Genomic DNA, 19,031 nt, shown 5'->3' with positions numbered 1-19,031 from the left:
CGAAAGCAACGCCTTCCAAGTTTGGTAAAGCATAGAGTGGGTAGATTTGGGCGAATTCCGTATACATAGGCGAAGAAAAATGGGTACCCGCGTAGAGCTATCAAAAATGATGGATCAGTCGGAAACTCCCACCTTCTATTTTGTCTATACGACCATCTCGCTACGACCCGTATACCGACGCTTACAAAATCCATCGACGATAACCTCAACTACAAATTATCGCCGCTAAGCCTTGGCGGAGGAAATTACCGCCGCTCGGATGGCTCGGTATAATTTGCGGGCCGAGGCCCATAGTAGTAATCCCCTTTATCAAGTGGAATACGCGTGTAATAACGACAGACTGAAGCAAAATAATCCCAATTTAATAGTCGAGTACTTTCGGTTCGAGGGCGCTATTTTAGTCGTTAATATCACGACGAACGCGTTTAAAGTGTTTTGGTCGCCGCGTCTACGGGGTCGTCCGCTTTACGAGTTACGCAACCGTTATAAATTTCCAGATATAGTTATAAAAGCTCGCCAGATGAAAGATAATCTGGGCACAAACTTTGCTTTTAGTGTCGAGAGGGTCGGATAAATCATAAGTTTGGTCGCCCGTAAACTCGTTTACGTAACAGCGCCGAAAATATTTTCACCAAAATGTAAACTTGTGGAACGAACGATTTAATACCTATAAAGTTTAATCCCCCGAACGCGTACTTCAGCCAAACTACGGCACGTTTGGACGAAAAAGGAATAACATATTTCGCACTATTTGGTCTACTCGAGTTTTGAACTTTAGATATTAGGGGGCTCTGTGCGGAAAAACAAACCAATCAGTTTGGGGATAGTTTTTCCCAATTGTTATACTTATTGTACTATATTACTTATGATATAAGTAATAAGGAGTAAAAAATATCAAAGAACTAACGAATAAACTTTATCGTTATCCCCATGGCAACCACTTTCACCTCGCAGCAAGAGGAGCCGGGTTCGATCCCAGCATGTGGCACTGAGTCAAAACTCGGAACTACTCCGCGTTGAGTTTGCAAGTTCTCTCCCCACTGGTTTAAGGGGTTTTCCCCCGAGTTCTACGGTTTCCCCTTCCATAAAAACTTGTAGAGGTTAACGGTAATAGTTAGTGTAGGGAGCTGTTGGCTCGCGTGGCATGTAGGGTTTGCTACCACCCTCCTACGCAATGTAACCCGGCCATCTGTTTAAAGGCATAATAAGTCGCTAGATGACTTGGGCCTAAGGTGGTGCCTTGGGTATTAGCCTAGCTGATTGATTGATTGAAATATTTACTTAAGGAACTTTCAATTTCTGTAAATGTATACGTCGAGGTCAAATTGGATTAAGCTACGCGAAAGTTAATTTACGAAACGTTCTCATTCCTTCTCTCAAATATCGAGTGTATTTGATCTTTTCATATTTACCTATACTTATAGATAAACGTATAGGAGAGGGTATACGTTGTTACCCGCGTAACCGGCAACGGAAAACAAAGAAACGGAGCGGCGAAACCGAGAACCGAAGTTCTCCCCGCAACCAAAAAGGCGCGTTATTGGCGAATATCGAGGAGCAATAAAGCGAAAATAACATAGAGCAAAAGGAACGAAGCAGTCAATTCCACGAGCCGAATAACGTGAGATTTCGATTGAATCGAAAAAAAGGGGGACCGAAATATTTATGAAAATAAAACGGCTCGATGAGTTAGAGAAGGATTGAATTTCTGGATAGGGTGGTTGAAGAACCCCTCTTTCCAAGCATTCCTTCACAGCCGGTTTCAGATCTCCGCTTGAAATTCATTTTTCGAAAAGGGAAATAGAATCCGGAGATACTTCAATATTGGAGGGAGAGAGAGAGAGAGAGAGAGAGCCGGCGAATTTATGCCCTTAAGGTTGTTCCCGAGTACATAAAGATCAAATAATCAAGCTCTTATTCGACCCCACCACTCGGAATATACGTTTTCCTCGGGGCAAATCGTATTCGGATCAAAATGCTCCTCAACCCCGAATTTTTATTGACAGCGTACTTAATTAAAGAATGTTTAATACCCTACGTCGCTCTAGGAATTAACTTTATGCCCAAGATTTTTGACGAATTTCCGAATATTTCCGATAAAATTGGATTGTTAAAGTTTGCGGAGATAAAATATATTTTCCGAATCCGGTTTTATATTACGTTGGTCTATTTTGGACCTATAGAATCGACCGCATTTAGGAATAGAATGAAGTTTGATATATCGTAGTAATTAGAGGAAACGGACTAACTTTAATTACGAGCGGGCCGGGTCTTCAATGAGACAAATACTTGAAAATTACTTCGGGGTTTTTCTTCCGCGGTTTCAACTCTTTCTAGAGGGTTGAGCAATCAAGATTAAAGTTACGGAGGATCTTGGATTGGCACTCTAGAAAGAAGGAAGAAGATCACGTCATTCGTATCGCGGCGAAGGCGACATCGCTTCAATGATTCTCGTGATGAAGGTCTTCCTTCGTGGCGCACCTGAACACCATAGAAGGACCGGGAGAGAGAGAGAGAGAGAGAGAGAGAGAGAAAAGGACACGGTATAGATGACGCCGCCTCTTCAGCTCCGGTTGGCGGCCCTTTAATTAAAAGGCGACCTCAAGATCGAGAACTAGTACCTTTATACCGAGTCCTCTCCATTCTAGCGTTGCCCAGGATCTACAACTATATAAAAGAAAAGAACGAAGAAAATTCTTGACGAGCTTCAACTTCCTTCTCTCTCTCGGCGACCAAACTTGATATTGGTGGGCTGGAAGATTCTTAAACCTCGGATGGGCTCCGCGGAGTTGGTGTTCAGGCGCGTCTCGAGATTAAGAGACAATTATTATTCGCGATCTCCAAGGCGCAATAAAATCGGGTGATTAGCGCTAATTAATTGGCGCGGGCCGGCACAAATTGGATTTTCTCTGGAAAATACGTCGACCATTAGCGGCGGCGTACGTCGCTCGGCCTGGGAATTAGACCCTCGCGGAGGCGATTGCAAAAATAAACCAATCGTCTTTTTTACGACCTTTTTACTTCTCTTTGACCGATAATTTCAATGGCATGTTTACGACAGCCATCTACGAAAGAAAGTAGGCTCCCCGACGCCGTAAAAGTTACTTCCTTCGTTTTCAAACCCGATAATCCGCTCTAATTACTAAAACACAGTCACCAATTCGGATGTTGACTTTTAAAGGAGCGTAAACCGAGCGGCGGAATTTACCAACATCGGAATGGAGGTTAAACGATAATACTCGATTACAATGTTAACGCGATTATCCCAGCTCCGGTGACTATAAACGAAAATGAATAGACTCGTATTTACGGGATCAATACACTCTCGTACGTAGCTTTGATACAGGGTTGGCAAGAACCAGCCAGACTGTTTTAAGCCACCGAAAAAAAACACTTTTTTATTAAAAAAATATGGAGAAATGAATTAAAAATATGGAAAATTTAAATACTATTTATTTCAAATAAAAATTCAGAATATAATATTCTGCATTTTTTATTCCAAAACGAAACTAAAACTTAACCTTCACTTTTGGTCGTCTGCGTCTCACGAAGTAATGAGGGCTAGATATAAGCAATTGGGGATCTTAAAATTCATTTTGCACGTGAAAATACGCCTCCGTGTTAGTGTATAAAAGCAAGTAAATAAGCCTGCTATACCTCACAATGTAAAGGTACTGTCACGCGCAAAAACGTAATTTTGAAATAGGTCAATTTGAGCATTTTCGAAGTAATGAGGGCTAGATATAAGCAATTTGAGCATTATAGTGGTTTTAACTATATTGGGTTTTTTAATTTAAAAAAAGCTGGTTTCTTGCCAACCCTGCTTTGATAGGAATCTTTCTACAATTATTTACAGATGTACGACGGAGACCCAAATAGTTTGACTAACTTTCCACCGAAGCGCGAATTACTCGGCCAAGCATTCCGAGTAACTGGTGTTACGCGCCGAGGCAACTACCGCCCTCTTCTTTTGACCCCACCCCGAGACTACGCCCCTTCTCGAGTGAAAAGGATTAAGTATAGGGTGGCGTGGTATCCATCCTGGAATTTGGCATTTAATAATCTCCAGACTTAAAGTTTAAGAAGGGTCGGGCGCGCCAGTACAAAAGGCGTTCGGGGAGCGATCGGCCAAAATCGAGTGGCCTTCCACGGCGCTGCCCTCCGAAGGAAAGAGAGGAAAAAAGTGTTTGAGAGGTTCGACGGAGAAGAAAGAATCCAGGCGCGAAGTATGACGGCTTCATAATTGCAGAGAGAGAGAGAGAGAGAGAGAGAGAGAGAGAGAGAGAGAGAGAGAGAGAGAGAGAGAGAGAGAGAGAGCAGAGGGCCACTTATTATAAGAGAGAGAGAGAGAGAGAAAGAAGGAGAGGGAGGGAACCAGGTGGAACTTCTTTTCTAAGCACTCGCTCTCTTTTCTCTTAGGGTGTCTGGCTGGCCTCACCGCTGGATGTTCAAGTTAGCCACGAGAGGTCGCGTCGGCCGTCCTCCAACCATTAATAATATTGGTTTCACGGAAAAATAATCTCCCACGTGGATTCAAACAGTTTCCCTAATTAGGTTTTTCGATCCGGGATCTCGCTCCCCCGCGGCCAGAAGCAGCAAACCATTTAGGCCGGGGCTTAACGTTAAGCGAGGCTTCCGTCGATGTCCGCCTCACTCCCGGAAAACGATACATAATGATAAACAGAATCTCCCCGAAAAAAAACCAGGGGATTATATCGGAGCTATTGTAATTTGAAGACGCAGTTCCACTGGGGATTTCGAATAAGTAGGTCCAAAATAGGCCTGGAACATAAAGAAAATTATCATTTCAGAAATCGCGGGTAAATATATACGTGGTACTCTACTCGCTTCATTTCCTACGAACCCGAGACCATCTCTACCCAATTCATTTCCTACGAACCCGATACCATCTCTACCAATTCGTTTCCTACGAACCCGATACCATCTCTACCAATTCGTTTCCTACGAACCCGATACCTTCTCTAACCAATTCATTTCCTACGAACCCGATACCATCTCTACCAATTCGTTTCCTACGAACCCGATACCATCTCTACCAATTCGTTTCCTACGAACCCGATACCTTCTCTAACCAATTCATTTCCTACGAACCCGATACCTTCTCTAACCAATTCATTTCCTACGAGCCCGATACCTTCTCTAACCAATTCATTTCCTACGAGCCCGATACCTTCTCTAACCAATTCATTTCCTACGAACCCGATACCATCTCTACCAATTCGTTTCCTACGAACCCGATACCTTCTCTAACCAATTCATTTCCTACGAACCAGATACCTTCTCTAACCAATTCATTTCCTACGAACTCGATACCATCTCTACCCAATTCATTTCCTACGAACCCGATACCATCTCTACCAATTCGTTTCCTACGAACCCGATACCTTCTCTAACCAATTCATTTCCTACGAACCCGATACCTTCTCTAACCAATTCATTTCCTACGAACCCGATACCTTCTCTAACCAATTCATTTCCTACGAACTCGATACCATCTCTACCCAATTCATTTCCTACGAACCCGATACCATCTCTACCAATTCGTTTCCTACGAACCCGATACCTTCTCTAACCAATTCATTTCCTACGAACCCGATACCTTCTCTAACCAATTCATTTCCTACGAACCCGATACCATCTCTACCAATTCGTTTCCTACGAACCCGATACCTTCTCTAACCAATTCATTTCCTACGAACCCGATACCATCTCTACCAATTCTATTCCTACGAACCCGATACCTTCTCTAACCAATTCATTTCCTACGAACCCGATACCATCTCTACCTAATCATTTGATACGAACCCGATACTATCTCTACCCAACTCATTTCCTACGAACCCGAGACCATCTCTACTCGCTTCATTTCCTACGAGCCCGATACCTTCTCTAACCAATTCATTTCCTACGAGCCCGATACCTTCTCTAACCAATTCATTTCCTACGAACCCGATACCATCTCTACCAATTCGTTTCCTACGAACCCGATACCTTCTCTAACCAATTCATTTCCTACGAACCCGATACCTTCTCTAACCAATTCATTTCCTACGAACTCGATACCATCTCTACCCAATTCATTTCCTACGAACCCGATACCATCTCTACCAATTCGTTTCCTACGAACCCGATACCTTCTCTAACCAATTCATTTCCTACGAACCCGATACCTTCTCTAACCAATTCATTTCCTACGAACCCGATACCATCTCTACCAATTCGTTTCCTACGAACCCGATACCTTCTCTAACCAATTCATTTCCTACGAACCCGATACCATCTCTACCAATTCTATTCCTACGAACCCGATACCTTCTCTAACCAATTCATTTCCTACGAACCTGATACTATCTCTAACCAATTCATTTCCTACGAACCCGAGACCATCTCTACTCGCTTCATTTCCTACGAACCCGATACCATCTCTACTCGCTTCATTTCCTACGAACCTGATACCATCTCTAACCAATTCATTTCCTACGAACCTGATACCATCTCTACCCAATTCATTTCCTACGAACCCGATACCATCTCTACCCAATCATTTGATACGAACCCGATATCATCTCTACCCAACTCATTTCCTATAAACCCGAGACCATACCTACCCAATCCTTTTCCTACGAGCCCGAGACCATATTTACAAGCAACAAGACAATTTTAATTGAAAGCGTAAATGGAATAAATCCAACCTGGCAAACTGACGAACTCCGCTTCGAAATCGCCTTTAATAAGCCATCGGATTTATAATGCAATTTCACCTAATGAAAATTAAAGAGAAGGGGGCTTAAAATGGGGGGGGGGGGGGTGATATTAACTTCTAACAATAAAGGCGAGGATTTGTCCCAGGCGGATTGCAGGAAATGCGAGATCCTAGAAATATTTCGGAGTTGTCCCGTCCTCGGAACGAAAGCAACGTCCATTTTAAATGCGCCGCGTCGAGGGAGGAAACGAGATCTTGTTTGTCTTGGGGGCAAAACGCATTACGGATTAGTGAATATTAATGCCACGAAAGGATTTCGTCTCTCTGACAGCTTCGTTTATGAGCGGATCCTATTCACTCTTTCCATTATTATTATTATTATTTCGGGAATTTAATCGGACGACATTTCCCGTTTCTGCAGCCGAAGAATAGCCAGCCTCGACCGAACAGAAATATTGGACTCGAATAAAGTGTATATATGTAAATTGGAAAGTTTGAAATATAGGAGCCAATACGGAGGGAGTTCCTTCAATTCAATCGCTTAGTCCATTGTTTACTGAAATCCGTGGTCGTTCTAACCGTGTTTTGGCAAGCCTGATATTTAAGAGCTTACGGGTCATTTTAATTATTTATACGGAACGTTAAAATTCATTTTCTGGGGAAAATATGGCTAATAAATTGGGTGAATTAAATGAAGGTACAAGAATAAGCTTGATGTACGGGAAAAAGTGGCGAAACTGTGGCCGAAATGAAGCTCGAACGTAGGATTTGTTAAAAAACTCAAAAGCACGCGCAAAAAAATTGAAGTTTCCAATTTCATTTGTATTTGTATTAATTTGAATAAAATTTAACGTTTTATTATTATGGTGTTTTTGTATTATTTATGTGTACATAGGTTCTAACTAGAATTGTTTAAATTTAATGAAATCATTGTAAACCTCGCCATAATTAAACTAATCTGTAATTGTAAACTTAACCGTAAAATGTATTATTTGTTTAACGTAAAGTATCTAAATATTTATGGATATGGGACCGATATCCTGTCCTTTGTAAAGGGAGCGAGAATTCGGCTTAGTGAGAGTGTTGAAAAATTTTGTCCACTCCTTCGTGGTCAGCGCGGCTATTTCCACTATATTCCACAACCGCAGCTCGTGCCTCTCTCTCTCTCTCTCTCTCTCTCAATAAAATAGTTCATCATCATCTCTCTTCCCTGGGTTCTCGCGCCCCCAATCTTGACCCCAAAAAAGGTGGAATATTCTGTAAAAGGAAGGAATTTCTTTCTCAGTTCCGGCACAGCGCTTCCACTTTAAGGAATTTTATCCCTTTTTAGGGATTTTCCGACCTCAAATAAATTTTATTTTGGAAGAGAGGGAAAGAAGGGAAAATTAAGGAATTTATTGGTATTTTAAAGGTTTTTTGGATTTTTTTTTAAATTTCGCCAGAAATATATTTTCACTAGTATGTGCTTCTCCTTGGTTCAAATATCGTACCTCGACCTTTATTGAACCCCACGAATGAAATTAACTTGATTTTCGGAGGCGCTCTAGCACTTGCTCTCCGAGCGCGCCATTCTGCCAGTGTCACAGATTTTAAAAGATTTATTAAAACTATTTTCATTATACAGGGTGTTAACTAAAAAACGATCCACGGCCAGTAACTCAAAATTTGTTTGCAATTATTAGGACACATTGCTAATGAAAACTTTTATCACCTTGAATCATGCCTTCAAGGTCATGCAAAATTTATCTCGAGAACGATTAGAGATACAAAGTTGGGTTTCAATTAGAAAAGTGTTCCCCGTCACATTTTTAGGTCTAAATAGCTTTGATCCTAATTTGACCAACAACGAGTCTAAAGATTTTAGCCAAAAACAAATAGTTGATGATGAAAATAATGTACTATAGTGAGTTGCAGGCTAAGAAAGACAAAATATATAGTACAGTTGGCGCAAGGATACCTCAGATCATTTCCGGCCAGTCGACCGCGCGTAATTTAAATTTGACCACTTTACAGTCAATTTCAAATATCGTGAGTTTCATCGTTTTTTCGCGCCATCTAGGAACCGAAATTGGAATCTATTTTTTAATTTCATGTTGTCACGAATTTAATTACTGAATACAGCTAAAGAAGGTTCGATAATTGAAGCTCCAAATATTTTAAATAGCCCAAGAGGTTACTATAAAAAGCATGATAAAGGTTTATTGTTAACAAGTAAAGAGAAAAATATAATTTTAAACGTCTATAGCTCATTAAGACAACGTTACCCCCAAGAAAGCGTGGTAACTATTTTAAAAGAAACTGCTGATTTAACTGGTAAGACGTAGAAATAAATTTACAAAAATAATAATTATACATACTATTTTAAATTTAAGAATGATAGGAATGCCTTATCTTTTAAATTTGCTCGCCACCACAATTATGAAATTAAAAAAAAAGATTCCAATTTCGGTCTCTAGATGGCGCTAAAATACGACAAAAAGAGCAAAATCCGAATTTGACCGTAAAATGGCCAAATTCAAATTTCGCGCGGTGGAATGACCGGAAACGATCTGAGGCATCCTTGCGCCGATTGTACTATATATTTTGTCTTTCTTAGCCTGCAACTCACTATAGAGACCAGGTTGAACGGCTAATAACTCGAAAAGTACTCATGCTGGAGTATCAAAATTTACTAGACATACTCATATGGTAGGGGTCTTTAGAATTTGCAAACTCGGATGACCCTCAACTCATGATTCAAAGTCATTCAAAGTTTATCTCGAGAACCAAGGGAATAAGAGAAATGGTTCCAGTTTGAAAAGCTTTCTTAGTGGTGTTTTACATCGGGTTAAAGACTTTAGACTTAAAATTTCAATTCAGACACTTAATGAATTTTAGCTCGCTCTCTCTAATTTCTTAGTTGCCAAATTATTTGTTTAGAATTAACCAAATTAACCCATTTTTATTTTTAATTTAATATCTTAAGTTTATCATTAGTTATTTATTTCGTATAATTGTTAATATTCTGCGTTAGTATTATAAGTGTTTCATATAAGACGGTTGGACATTCATTAACGAGATAAAAAGCATTTTTTATGTAAAAAAACGCGAGGATGGCTCTCGAGAATTATGCAGTTTGAAACGAAACAGTAAGAAGGCAATCCATATTCAACTTCACCTTCACTGTAATCAAATCTGGATCTACGCGTAAAGAGTAATTGTACACAGAGTTCATCACCTGCCGTGGAATATTCACCATCTTCCTTCCAATATCCATGGATTACAAGCCGCCACAGATTCTACGCGAACAACTATGGAATCCATAATTCCACGTAAATCTTCGAGACGCGCTACAATGTTTGTTAATTCGAGTGCCGTAAGAAACTAAATTGCGTAATTTGCGTTAATCCCAATTTAATTTATCTCAGTCTTAAGTGTTGTTTATATAATTTGTTGTAATCAGTTTTAAGTTACCGTTAAGTTTGAATAATGTTACGTCTTTAAATGTTTGTTATTAAAGGGTTATTAACGGGTGCACCACAGAGTGAGTTTCTTATTTGTAAATTTAAACGTTAACGAATAGCTTTAAAATGAAAAATTCCCTTGAATAGATCATACCCCTAGACATCTTTAATTTTTTAGTTTGGGTAGCTATGGTTAGACGTACGTAGGTTAACCGCTAACTACACGTTAAAATATAGCTCCCCATAGGTTCGCTCTTTACAACCGGTTAGTAGTTCGTACCGCGTTTTGGTAAGGCTGATATCAAAGAGCTTATAGGGGTAAATTTAATTATTTAAACGGTAAGTTAAAATTCATTTTCGCGGAAGAATCTCCCTAATAAATTGTACAAAATGAAATGAAAGTACAAGGCTAAGCTTGGTGTACCGGAAACTGTGATTGAAATGAAGCTCGAATGTATCCCCGCCATTTCTATTAAAAGGACGAGCCGCTATCTACATCTCTTTCCCAAAGCAAAAATCGAGATAATTTATCGAAATGAAGATAAAAATCAAGCGCCATTTGGTTCGCATTTATCGATTAATTAGAAGAGTAACGACAAAAGGAGACTTTATCCTCCATTCTAGCGGCGGAATTAATTTAAATCCTTAATGACTACGGCATTAAAAGTCTCTGCTAATGCAAAAGCGACGTTTTCAACCTTTTTTTTTATTTTCCCCTGTTTAGCGGAAAATCAGCCGGCACGAATAGCATCTCTCTCTCTGTTATACGCGCGTCTCCGGCGATGCGGCGGCGGTGCGACGATTCTTTGCAATTCGAATTAATCTTGAGAGTGGAAAATAGGAGGGTTTGCCCCCGCCTACTTTAATTGGCTCTGTTTTTGGGCGGGAGGAAAACGCGGAGAAAGAGCTTTCGGCGAATTTCGTTCGCGTAAATTCCCTTTTAAACGCAATTTTAGATCCTTTAATTACGAGTGAGCGGGCGTTCCGGCCAACCAGCTGCTAAACGCGCCAGAGAATCATTAAAATTTGCTTGTTTTCCGCGAAGCTCTCCTTGGAAGCGGCGGGGAGCGAACAAGGACTCGACAGGGTTTCCCGTTGCACTCATCAACAGATCCTTATCAAATTCTTTCTCGCTTTTCATTAAACTTTATTCACGTCCCGGCGTTCCTCTTCTCGCGGTGAAATTTAAAACGGCCCAAAATTCAGCAAGGCTGATAGCGAATTCCTTTGACGCTCTCCTACCGTTGTTCGATCGGTTATCGTTTCCAATTTCTAATTTAGATTACTTTACGACGACGTTCTCGGATTGATCTCGGAGAGCTAAAAGGAATTCGCCATTAGTTTAGATAATTTCCAAAACTCCAGTTTCTAAAGACATTATTGGGTAGACTAGAATTATACCTTAAAGGGAGTATAACCCCTCTTGTTTGGTAGGGTGCGCGTAGACTATACCGACTAGCTTCTACAAGCCTTCCTACTACTTCCTTGCCCCCCCCCCCCGCTAGGAAGGCTTGTGGAAGCTATTCGGCATAGTCTAAGCGCAAGCTACCAAACAAGAGGGGCTATACTCCATTTAAAGGCTGGTTTTCAAGCGCGAACTTTGTAAGCTTACGTTAGGCTTAAAGCCTAATTTTCACCGGAACAAAAAACGTGTGACGGCGAGTGTTGACCAAAAAATGTCCTTAAAGGCTGGTTTCCACTAGCGCGCGAAACAGCGAGTCACTCCACTTTGGGACGTACAATCGTTTTAATGCGTGTAAAGAAAACTACATTATGACGCGCGCCAGTGAAGATAAAGAAAAAAACGCCACGACGGTGCAAAACTTTCCCGTTAGTCCTAATACAATTTTTTTGCGTCGACACTAGCCTTGGTCGCATTTTTGACCTACTGAAAAACAGCCTTTAATGAAGATATTACTAATAGAGGATAATTTAACATTTAACGGATTTGCCAAACTGATGCGGAAAATATCAGAAACAGATCGACGCGGAAAAATAAAAATCCGCTTACGCTGCAAAAATTGATGTATTTTACCCCGTTACTAACGAGCATGAAAATAGGGCTTATATGTTGGTTTTCACTAAAGCCGAGTGTCAACTTTTAAGTTATTATTTCGACCAAAGGGCTGGCTTTCACTAGTGACTGAAGCTTTAAATGTGGGTTAGTGTTCTTTTCACTAGAGCGAAGACGCCGAGCTTCGACACAAAAATATGTTTTCCTATTGGGCGCCAAAAAATAAATGAACTAAATATAAACTTTTATAACCAAAACTCGCGTATTAAGAACAAGATTTTTCATTTATTCTGAACGAGATTTTTTATTTATTCTGAACGAGATTTTTCCCATTTATCCAGAATGAGATTTTTCATTTATTAAGAACGAGATTTTTCCCGTTTATCCAGAACGAGATTTTTCATTTATTCCGAACGAAATTTTTCCCGTTTATCCAGAACGAGATTTTTCATTTATTCAGAACGAGATTTTTCATTTATTCAGAACGAGATTTTTCATTTATTCAGAACGAGATTTTTCCGATTTATTCAGATCGAGATTTTTCCATCTATCTATCTCTAGATATAATAATAAATAAATAATAAAAATCAGCTAGGCTTATACCCAAGGCACCACCTTAGGCCTAAGTCATCAAGCGACTTTTAAATCCATTAAATCAGGTGGTCGGGTTACAACGCGTAGGAGGGTGGTGGCAAGCCCTTCATGTCTCGCGAACCAACAGCTCCCTACACTAACTATTACCGTTAAACTCAACAAGGTTTTATGGAACGGGAAACCGAAGAGCTTGGGGGAAACCCCTTAAACCAGTCAAGGGGGAGAACTTGCAAACTCAACGCAGAAGGAGTTATTCCGAGTTTTCACCCAGTATTTGACTTCTGACCTTGCAGTTGCAGTGCACAAAATTTATTTTTCGTTTTTATTTGCGACTGTCCAAATGTTAAAATATGAACTATATAGCAATGATCGATCTGGTTATTATAAGAAAGGATTTTTTGTGGTAATGGACAGGGTGAGTGAAATATTGTTCCTGGTGTACAGGATGATTAAATGTGTATTTCTCCAGTCATTTTAATTTGTGTATTTCTCCAGTCATTTTAATGTGTGTATTTCTCCAGTCATTTTAATGTGTGTATTTCTCCAGTCATTTTAATGTGTGTATTTCTCCAGTCATTTTAATGTGTGTATTTCTCCAGTCATTTTAATGTGTGTATTTCTCCAGTCATTTTAATGTGTGTATTTCTCCAATCATTTTAATTTGTGTATTTCTCCAGTCATTTTAAATTGTGTATTTCTCCAGTCATTTTAATTTTAATTTGTGTATTTCTCCAATTATTTTAATTTTAATTTGTGTATTTCTCCAATTATTTTAATTTTAATTTGTGTATTTCTCCAATTATTTTAAATTTTAATTTGTGTATTTCTCCAATTTTAATTTTAATTTGTGTATTTCTCCAATTATTTTAAATTTTAATTTGTGTATTTCTCCAATTTTAATTTTAATTTGTGTATTTCTCCAATTATTTTAATTTAAATGTGTATTTCTCCAATTATTTTAATTTAAACGTGTATTTCTCCAGTTATTTTAATTTAAACGTGTTAGAAGGGCACCAAAACTCTGTGGCGGAATATGCTCCAACTCCCCCGTTACACTGGCCAAAGGGGGGGAGTGGCATGATCTAGTTTAAAGAGAGTCGACCTGCACGGTTGCCGTACAGGTCGACAAAGCTTCAGTTCTAGCAGGTTCTGCAACGTAGTCTTCCCCGCGTCACTTTTGTTGGCATTTTAATCACCAATTACCTCAAAACTTGAATTATGAACTAGATTAGCGTCTATAAAATAGGGAGGTTAAGCAGCCAATGTTAGGAACGCAGACGCGTTGATTTCCACAGAGATGTTTCGTCCAGCTAAATTTTCAGCGCTGTCATTAAATCGGCTACGATAGTTCGCTTAACCCGCGCCTAATGGACAATATTTAACCCCAACTGCTACCATCGATTAAAATAAATTTGGATCGTTTTCGGAAAGATGAAGTAATCCAACGTCCTAATCTATTTTTTTTTAGAAGGGCGGCCGGATCAGGGAAAAAAATTAACTTTATAAAATACAGGTAATGAAGTTTTCTTGGAGGGAAGAAAATAATTAATAACGCGTAATTATTGGAAGTAGTTTTAATAACAAGATTAGCGGGAGCGTGGGGACAGAGAAGCTTCTAAACGATAAGGGAACGCATTAGCGGAACGGGGCTTTCGTCTCTTAAGGAAGAACCATTGTCCCAGCGCTCGCTAACAACCAGATAGTAGGTACAAAGCGGAAACACATTTACGACTACGTCGCGATTAAGTGTCAGGTTAGGTCCCTGACAGGGCGGCTTTGACCTAATGAAGTCATTTCTTATTAGGTTAAAGGGAAAAAGGAGAACTAAGTGCTGGCAAAGTGCGTGTCGTCCGGAAAGGCCAGGCTGGACTCCGGGTTCGGGCGCAAAAAGCGTTCTTTTAAAGGATGGGCCTCCCACTCGAGACTCGGTATAATGAAGAACATTCTGGCTAAGCTTAATCGGATTTTATCTTTCGTTTAGTTTTCGAACGTATAGTTCTTTCGCTATAGCGTTTTCTTCCACTAAAAGGCTTCGGATAACGTCATTAAAAGACAAAAAAAGGTTGAAAAATATAGAGACGGGAGGCCACCAACGAAGACAACCAAAGTTGAAATATTAAATTAAATTCAGTCGGAAAAATGCCCAGCTAGGATGGGAGTAAATCGGTGGAATTTAATTGAAAAGAGTTGAGAGGGAGCATTACGGGAATGTCAACGTTTCAGGCCGACTCCAAAACGGACTTCCAAATGTGAATCTCCATTTTGTAGGAAGCTTTTCATTAAGTGACATTTTTTTAATTTGGTCGTTGAGCGTGGATGGCTGGGGACAGCGGCGAAATTACTTATTTGTCAAAGCCTCAAATTCCTAATTGCAAGTCGCAACAATCAACCTACGCAAATTATACCATTTGTTTTAAGAAAAGTGACTTACATTACCACGCGCTGGTTTAAGTTACAAACGGCGTTTTCGATAAGCGCGTAACTGCAGCGACCGGTGGCGCGTCTGTCACGGTCAGCGACACGACTGCGTATTCAAAAGAAACATTTTAAATTCGGGAAAAGGTTTTGTCGAATTTGAAATATAAAACCGGCTGATTTATATTTTTAAATAAAATAAACTGGTTTGACGTTCGCTATTAATCATTTTCGTTCATGAATTGCCAACGGCTAAATTGAGTAGATGTCCCTCGTAAGCTATTTCCAAGGCTAAACATAATTGATATAAGGGTGTCCGTCACAACGAACGAAAACCCACGAGAAAAGGAACTTACCTGAAAAAGGCTTCTCCGATTTCAATCGAAACGATCTGGCTTCGCGTATTGTCGACAGCCAAAGTGAGTTTGAAATTTCAGAATGGATAAAAAAATAGACAAGATCTACTCAATATTTTTTTATTTTATTTTTATCTTTTGTTTTACGTATCTCGTGTATGCTAACAACTGCTTCACAAATCTGTTTTGGTTTTTCGTAAGGCACAAAATAGACCCAAAAGAGTTTAAACCTCTCCATTTCGCTTTCGTCTTTTAACAATACATTTTATAAAACCGACAGTCCAAATAGCGTAGTAATGTTGTGGAAGCGGATAGCGATATCGTCACGGGTTGGGGTTTTGCTAAGGTATATTATAGAAATGTATGGCAACTATTCAAAATAATAATAATAATAATATTAAACAAAAACACTTTTTGCCTCGTGGGAATGTTATAAAAACAAATACTTTTTTTCACTTTGACTTAACAATTGCACTCAATTTTAGTATAACAAGTTAGTTTGAAAGCCAAACATGTGCATCGTCATGGCACGCTTATGACACTGGTTTAAAACATAGCCTTTGTATTTAGTAAAGAGGCGTAATAAAACATCGGATGTTAGCTGGAATGTTAAAGAAAAGTGAATCCCATCACCCGCTTCTACGCGATACGAATAAAATTATCACAAAAAAAACCAATAATTCAAGGACTTCAATGAAAAAAACTTTAAATTGTTTTTGTAAAGAAATCGATGAAGGATTAAACTTGAAAATACTTTGTGGAATTTTTGGGTTTTCACCAGTCGAATTAAAAAAAAACCACGCGAGCTACAGACCAAATGTTTAAGTACCTTAGCTATTGTCATTTTCAATTAATATTAAATAATAAACTAATTCGAGATCAAAAACTATTCAAAAATTTAATTTCTTTATCCCCTTCTCGAAAAACAGTCTAGCTTACTCGGTATCTTCAATTTATATAATAACTAGAGCCCGTGCCTCCGTTTTTTTTTTCTTATTTTCGTCGCATTTTTTTTAAATAATTAAAATACTATTTATAATATAATACGTATATGAATAGTAAACATACGTAAAAGTCCAGAATGTAACTACGATTTATACATTTTTTCCGTGCCTAAGAACGTACGTTTTTTAAGATAGCGAGCGATTTCCAAAAAACAGGTACTCCGACGGAGCTTCGTATTTCAAATAAAAACTATATATAACTGATATTGCGAGATAAACAAATATAACTAAATAAATTATAGTTTCGCGTGAGAGGGAGGAATACGCGAACGAAACAAAGTAGGCCTACGCTCAACGATAATGTTCAAAGAAGGGGAATATTGCTATAACAAAAACATATCGGAACAAAATACAATTCGTATCGTCGCCTCGTTCGCGCTTTCTCCATTTTGTATTGTAAGGCACAAATTCTGAGGTACTCTCTGAACGTACAATTTCCTTCAAGCGTTTCTCCCCCTTCAAAGTTACTTTTATGTAGGCACAATAAATTATTTTACACAACGGCGTCTCATTTTGTACGAAATGATTTCCAACGCGTGGAATGTATATACGTTTCTCCGCGCGTGCCTATTTTTGTCGTTAAAATTTCCATCCCTTCAAAGTGTTCGCGGGTACGCGCGTAATAGCTTGGCACTCTGAATATGACGTCACGTTGCCACGACAACGTTTCTCTTCCAGCGATATCGCGCAAAAATAATCACAGTAGTTTTTTTTTTAATTTAATTATACTTTTCCCTCCCTTCGCTTCGAAAAAAAAGTCTTCAAAGTTGAAAGAGTTCTAATGGTAAATTCCTTTGACACCGGTATTTTCGGTTCTAGTCTTTCCGTATCAGAATATTGTTCGTAATTTTCGTAGTTGATAATAGGAAGAAGAGGCTTTCGGGACGAGGGCGGGCAATCCGATCGTTTCATTATTTTTTGACTTTGCTTTGTTTGGACGGGTCGTAATTTTGGAACGTCCACCTTTGGCGCGCTTCGTCGGAGTTGCACTCTTTCATCGACAAATGCTGCTTGTCGTGATTCATCTCTAAGCACTTCCCGCTGCTGCCGTGCTGGATTAAGTGGCGCTGAGTGACATGGACAAACGGGGGAAAACGCCACGGTTAATTACAAATACCTTTTGTAAATTGAAAATATACTAATTCGAGCGTTAATTACCGCCTTTCTGCCTTTCATCTGATTAACTACCTCTTTCTAAAACAAGGTTCGTACGGTATTTTCGTAATGAATTTTTCTAACCAATTTCGTACAATAAATGAAAGGTTTCCCGAACCATTTTTAAAATTGCCCGACTTTTCCCGAACCATTTTTAAAATTGCCCGACTTTTCCCGAACCATTTTTAAAATTGCCCGACTTTTCCCAAACCATTTTTAAAATTGCCCGACTTTTCCCAAACCATTTTTAAAATTGCCCGACTTTTCCCAAACCATTTTCCAAATTCCCCGACTTATCCCGAACCATTTTACAAATTCCCCGACTTTTCCCGAACCTTTAAAAATTCACTTTTCCCGGACCCCATAAAAAAATTCCCCGACTTTACCAGGTCGTGTACGAACCCCGAAACAATTAGAAAGAAGTCTAAACGCGCCTCATTCAGTTTATAGATAGGAAAAGTAAAGAAAAGGAAAGGAAACTCACATTGTGGTCGTAGGTCCATAATTGGTTTCCTTTAGACCCGTGGCAAGGGTATAAGATGACGTCTTTGCCCGCGTAGTCCAAGCAGGCTTCGTCTCTCCTAATCTCACCCTCTTTACTTAACATCCAGAACTGAGAAATGAGCGCGAGCGAAAAACCACTCGTTATTATCGTACGAGCGTAAGAAACGAACTTTCGATTAGCGGAAGACGCAATCAGTGGCTGTTATCGGCGTTAATGATCGCGAGGAAGCGGAAGATGAATTGGCGAAATTTACCTGAGTGTCCCTTTCTGGAAGGCACTCCCAAGATTGGACCAAGTAGTAGAAACCAGTTTTAATAAAGGACTTTTCCACGCACCAGCGTTCACCCTCGTGGGACAAACTCACGATCTATATGAAGCGGCGGATAAATTGCTTAAACCCGGCCAAAACCCAAAGGCCATTTTTAAGTTTCCACGACTCGAATGCGTTTGTAGCGTTCGCGGGGTCGCAATCCGATATTTCCCGATTCAAGTCCTCGCGAGACCATCACCACGCAAACGTCAAACAGGCAAAATACAAGCCCAACCACCTTTAAGAGCCACTGAAGGCGTTGGTTACGTAAATAAGAAACGGCGTCCTGTTGGAAAGTAGAGACTCACCTGATTGCCACCTTGACCGTGGCAAGGATACAAGCCGACCGCTTTGTGAAGGTCATCTCGCCGAGCCGGACTGTCCAAACAAGTGGAGCCTCCGACGCCCATGTTACGAACCTGAACGGAGCAACGAACGGGTTAAGCGTGTGCGACCAATGGCTGCTAAGGCGCCCCTCATTACAGCGTTAATTACGGATTTAACTACCGAA

General features: G+C 39.7%; 2 protein-coding genes across 4 annotated transcripts in view; both read right to left on the bottom strand.

Moving 5' to 3' along the window:
* The window catches only part of LOC149932635 (glucose dehydrogenase [FAD, quinone]-like), a 30,313-nt gene extending 15,067 nt beyond the window's left edge, over positions 1–15,246 (bottom strand). The window contains exon 1 of the mRNA XM_090157157.1: positions 15,207–15,246. The gene's annotated coding sequence lies outside the window, so the exon portion shown is untranslated. The remainder of the gene's footprint in view (positions 1–15,206) is intronic.
* A 406-nt stretch (positions 15,247–15,652) lies between these two features.
* Pgant9 (polypeptide N-acetylgalactosaminyltransferase 9) overlaps positions 15,653–19,031 on the bottom strand; it is a 126,994-nt gene continuing 123,615 nt past the window's right edge. For all 3 annotated transcript variants that reach the window (XM_090155136.1, XM_090155135.1, XM_090155137.1), the window contains 3 exons: positions 18,829–18,939; positions 18,190–18,318; positions 15,653–17,617 (listed from right to left, as the gene is read on the bottom strand). In XM_090155136.1, the coding sequence (XP_090011262.1) occupies positions 17,462–17,617; positions 18,190–18,318; positions 18,829–18,939 (396 nt within the window). In that variant the 3' untranslated portion in view covers positions 15,653–17,461. The remainder of the gene's footprint in view (positions 17,618–18,189; positions 18,319–18,828; positions 18,940–19,031) is intronic.

Source organism: Leiobunum rupestre, chromosome 8, assembly GCF_980474605.1.
Source record: "Leiobunum rupestre chromosome 8, qqLeiRupe1.1.hap1, whole genome shotgun sequence".
NCBI classification, from domain to species: domain Eukaryota; kingdom Metazoa; phylum Arthropoda; class Arachnida; order Opiliones; family Sclerosomatidae; genus Leiobunum; species Leiobunum rupestre.
Note: the sequence above shows the minus strand (reverse complement) of the source record. Positions and strands in the feature narration are given on the sequence as shown.